Here is a 4,474-nt window from a genome sequence, read left to right on the forward strand (position 1 = left end):
ATCAGAAACCATATAAAATAATTTATAAATGAGCAAATACATGTATTGATTAATTGATATTATGTTTCAGAACACACAAAACATGCAGATAAGTGTACGTACATGTATACCCATCTTATTGGCAGAGTGCGCAAGTATAGACCCCCTCAGGCTCACTGATAATAGACCATTCCTCATCATCCTGTAAATTTGCACAATCCCTGTGGTACCACAAATTACAAATATCGCAGCTTATCCAGTCCTCACCATCAACATAATGTCCATTACATACTGCACAGTCCTCATCTTGATCATATACATTAGCTGCTGGAGTCTTCTTCTTGGCTCTTCCTTTACCCTTACCCTTTCCTTTCCCTTTCCCTTTTCCCTTCCTTGATTGACATTCTGTGGTAATTATTGTAGGTGCGAGTCCTGAAGCCGAAGAATCAGAAGTAACACTGACAGGAGTTGAGGGAGGCTGTGGGGGGACATATCCACTTGGTCCTGGAATATCTTCAACTTCAGGCACAGAACGTGAAGATGCATCTGAGAGAAGTTTGTTTGGACAAGGTATGGAATCACAATTTAAGATCACTCTGTTAAGATTTAAAAGTATATCTTCTTTTTTCTTTTGAGATGACATCTTAACTTCATACATTTGGCATATAAGAAGTAAATCTTTTTTTGTAAAAGATAAAAGGAATTTTTCATTCAATACAACTTCAGATTTTAGCCGCAAGTGTGAGCTAATTCTGTCGTTTGACTTGTCTTCTGTTAGGAACTGTATATTAAATGTCTTAACAGGTTTTCTGGACTTCTTCTCCACAACTTTTTTACGGAGAGCCTTACCCTTTTCTTTTTTCAGGAAGGACAGATAGTCTCTCCGAAATTGACTGAACGACACCTTCAAGAATAACTGAATCACTGAATGATAGAGTTCTATGAAGTTTTCACAAGAGGTTACAATTGAGTGTAAGATACTTTCAATGTTTTCTTCATCACTAGATGTAACATAAGTAACAACATAATTCTTATTCAAAGTCTCAACCCAAAATTCAAATAATTCAGTGTTTTTGTAAAGTTCATCTGTCACATAACTGAATATGCTTTTCCCATGACACACTAGATTGATGTGTGTCAGTTTTTCCCTGCACAAAGTTTCAAGTTTCATGAAAAATTCAAAACTAGCATCAGTCAAGTTTGTAAGACTTTCTCTTTCATTTTGTTTTCTTCTAGTTTCATGCAAACTTCCAATATCCTTAGTTGAATCCTTCAACTCATCATATGAAATACACAATGAATTTAAAATGTTCATTTGACTTTGAAGTTGTAATACTTTAGAATTGTCTCCCTCTGCAAATAAAGAATTTCTTGTTTTCACTGATAAGTTGTGTTTCAGTTTTGCTAGAACATATCCACTGATGTACCTGATTTTTCCTCTTGCAGGTGCTAGTAATTCTTCTGCTGACACTGAAGTGCTCTTAATAGATTCAGGATCTTGCAAGTCTAGATGTCCTGATAAATCTTCAAAAAACTTTCTTTCCAGATAAAATAAAAGTGTTGTCAGAAACTGAAATTGTGGGCCACTGTCCTTTATTGAATAAATATTAAGCATTGATATTACACTGTCTTTGTATTCATCAGAACTGAGGTATTTATTAAATCTAACAAAAAAATCATTTTGCTGTTTGGCAGAGTATGTCTTTTCACCTTCAGGTAGACAAATCAAACCTATGTCTTCAATGACTGAGGACTGCAATTGGTACCAATCATGGTAGATTTGAAAATTTTCCAGAATTCTCTGTTTAAAGGAAAACATCTCATTTTCCAAAGGTGTTCCAACAAATTCAGAAAAAACTGAATCTAGAGCTGTCTTTGCATTTGATGAAAATTCTTCTGTTATAATTTGTTGTTCAATGAGAGAGTCTAAAATTTCCAATTTCTCAATTTCACTATCTGAAAAATCAGAGTCAGATTCAAAATTTGCATCAATATTTCTATTTTCTGAAAAGTCAAAATCATTATCACCATCATCATCAGTATTAGAGTCTTCAGTTTTTTCACTTCTAATTCCCCTACAGCAAGACAAATCATTTTGCACATTGCCTATGGTAAAATTTTCATAAAGCCTTGTAACATGGAGTGGATGCTTACGACATAATGTTTTTTTGAAGTTAATTACTCGTAGACCCTCAACTTGCTGTGCACGTCCTACAGCAACACCAATTTGCCCTGGCTGATAACAGTTTTCACAATTTATGACAACATTCTTCAAGGTCATTCCTTGTGCTTTATGCACAGTTATAGCATATGCTAATTTCAATGGTAACTGAGTTCTTTTTGCAATGGTAATCTTATCCACAGGATCAAAAGTTGTAAAAACCACTGGCTTAACAGTCACAACAGTATTTCTTTTTTCAAAAACAAATTTCACATCAACAGAGTCAGACATGAGTTGAACGACAGTGCCACATAAGCCATTCACTAAAGAATCACTTAAATTTCTGACAAGCATCACTGGACAACCAACTTTAAGTCCTAAATTTTTGGGTGCTAGGAATTTGCTTAAATAGTGGTTTGATCCTTCATCTCTTGATTTGTAGAGTTTAAGTTCTCCTGGTAAATTTTGCAATTTGTTATAATTGAAAATGTCAACATCATAATTACGGGCAAAGAGATGAATACATTCTTCCTCACTGGGCAGTGGTCGGTCTAAAGACTTTAGGAAAGCTACACTTTCATCTGATGGATCTCCTATCTCAAGTTCATTTATGCATTTGATAAGTGTTGTGTCACTCTGTCTGTGAATTATGTTTAATTTTACTTTATGTGGGAAGCAGTTATTAAACCATGGTAGTTTGTAACAATGGTTACCTGGATCACCAATAATTTCATTAGCGACTGGGGGTAACTGATAAAAGTCACCAGCAAGAATGACTTGCATTCCCCCAAAATATCTGTCATTGTTTCTTATATTTCTACACAGCATTTCTAATTGATTAAATGTTTTGGCACTAATCATTGATATTTCATCAATTACAAGAAGATCTGTAATTTCAATATTATTTTTCACTTTCACAAAACGTTCGTCTGTTAAAACAAGGTGAATAAGTTCTTCGGTGACATGCCTTCCATCTTCTATTCCTGCCCATTTGTGTAATGTAACTGCCCCCAGATCACCGTAATGAGTCGCAGCTATTCCTGTGGAACATACGATGGCGACATGTTTTTCTTTACTATATTTTTTAACAATCCTCTTCACAAGAAATGTCTTTCCTGTACCTGCCTGACCACTAATAATCAAATTATGGCCATTTGAAAGACGAAATGCCAACTCCTGGTCTTCGTCAAACATTGTGAACTCTAAAACAGCTGACTTTCCGTCTTTCGCGGACTTTTTGTTTACATTTTTTCGTAATTCTCTTACCTTTTCATTGTTTCCATGTACACTCGGAACTTCTCAGTTAAGCAGCAGAGTTATCCTCCTTGCGATAGGTGACGTAATGCCTTCACTTCCGTTGGATAAGCTTTGATCAGTTCAAAAAACGATAACTTGTCGGTGAAAATCATGCCATTTGACCCAATAAATAAACTTATATTATTGTGACATGCAGATGTTTAGTGAAGGAAATATTTGGGACACGGCGTGATCAAACCGTTTTTACTGGTAAGTACCGTTTTATAGTACATTTTAAAAAAAATTCCTTGGTAGTGCCTCTCGGATGACAGACGAAGTTGGCAACCTTGTTGTTTTTTATATATAGAGTGGGGAATTTTTATAAAATGTTTGTTTTTCGTAATTTTTCGGGCTGATTGTATGGATTATATCACAAATATGTTACTAAAAGATAATTTATGAAAAAAAAGTCGAAAAGGCCCGGGGGTCTATATTGAGGGGGGGGGGGGGAGTCCTGTCCTCAAGCACCTATGTTAGTTATAACAGAGTAGACGATTTCTCTCGTTTCATTATTATTTTGTAAAAATAGTTTCCATTTTTATCCGAATTAGAGATTTTTGAATACTTCAAGAGTTACTTGCACATAATTTAAATCCGGGATGGAGAACTTGTGAAAATGGATTAACAATGCTTAAAGGTCAGTTTTCTTGTGACAATTGTGTGTATTTATGTTAAAATTGTTAATATAACACGTCTATTACATAGGTGCTTGAGGACAGGACTCCCCTCCCCCCCCCCCCTCAATATAGACCCCCGGGCCTTTTCGACTTTTTTTTCATAAATTATCTTTTAGTAACATATTTGTGATATAATCCATACAATCAGCCCGAAAAATTACGAAAAACAAACATTTTATAAAAATTCCCCACTCTATATATAAAAAACAACAAGGTTGCCAACTTCGTCTGTCATCCGAGAGGCACTACCAAGGAATTTTTTTTAAAATGTACTATAAAACGGTACTTACCAGTAAAAACGGTTTGATCACGCCGTGTCCCAAATATTTCCTTCACTAAACATCTGCATGTCACAATAATA

The 4,474-nt window shown here is 35.0% G+C and overlaps 1 protein-coding gene across 1 annotated transcript; it reads right to left on the minus strand.

Annotated features, from left to right (window-relative positions):
• Positions 1-1,061: 1,061 nt before the first annotated feature.
• Positions 1,062-3,334, minus strand: LOC133176769 (uncharacterized). Its single transcript, XM_061311840.1, has 2 exons — positions 1,316-3,334; positions 1,062-1,127 (listed from the first exon to the last, which is right to left on the minus strand). The coding sequence occupies exons 1-2, from the start codon at positions 3,332-3,334 to the stop codon at positions 1,062-1,064; spliced, it is 2,085 nt and encodes a 694-aa protein (XP_061167824.1).
• Positions 3,335-4,474: the final 1,140 nt, after the last annotated feature.

Source organism: Saccostrea echinata, unplaced genomic scaffold (genome assembly GCF_033153115.1).
Source record: "Saccostrea echinata isolate AGI-Se365-2 ecotype Australia unplaced genomic scaffold, CSIRO_AGI_Sech_v1 ptg000081l, whole genome shotgun sequence".
Taxonomy (NCBI): Eukaryota; Metazoa; Mollusca; class Bivalvia; order Ostreida; family Ostreidae; genus Saccostrea; species Saccostrea echinata.

Bases quoted from the DNA above. Each gene is read 5' to 3' on its own strand.
- LOC133176769 (XM_061311840.1), bottom strand. From the start codon at position 3,334: ATGTTTGACGAAGACCAGGAGTTGGCATTTCGTCTTTCAAATGGCCAT. The intron at 1,128-1,315 runs GTATTACAACTT...AACTTTGTGCAG, and splicing joins CAGAGGGAGACAATTCTAAA to GGAAAAACTGACACACATCA.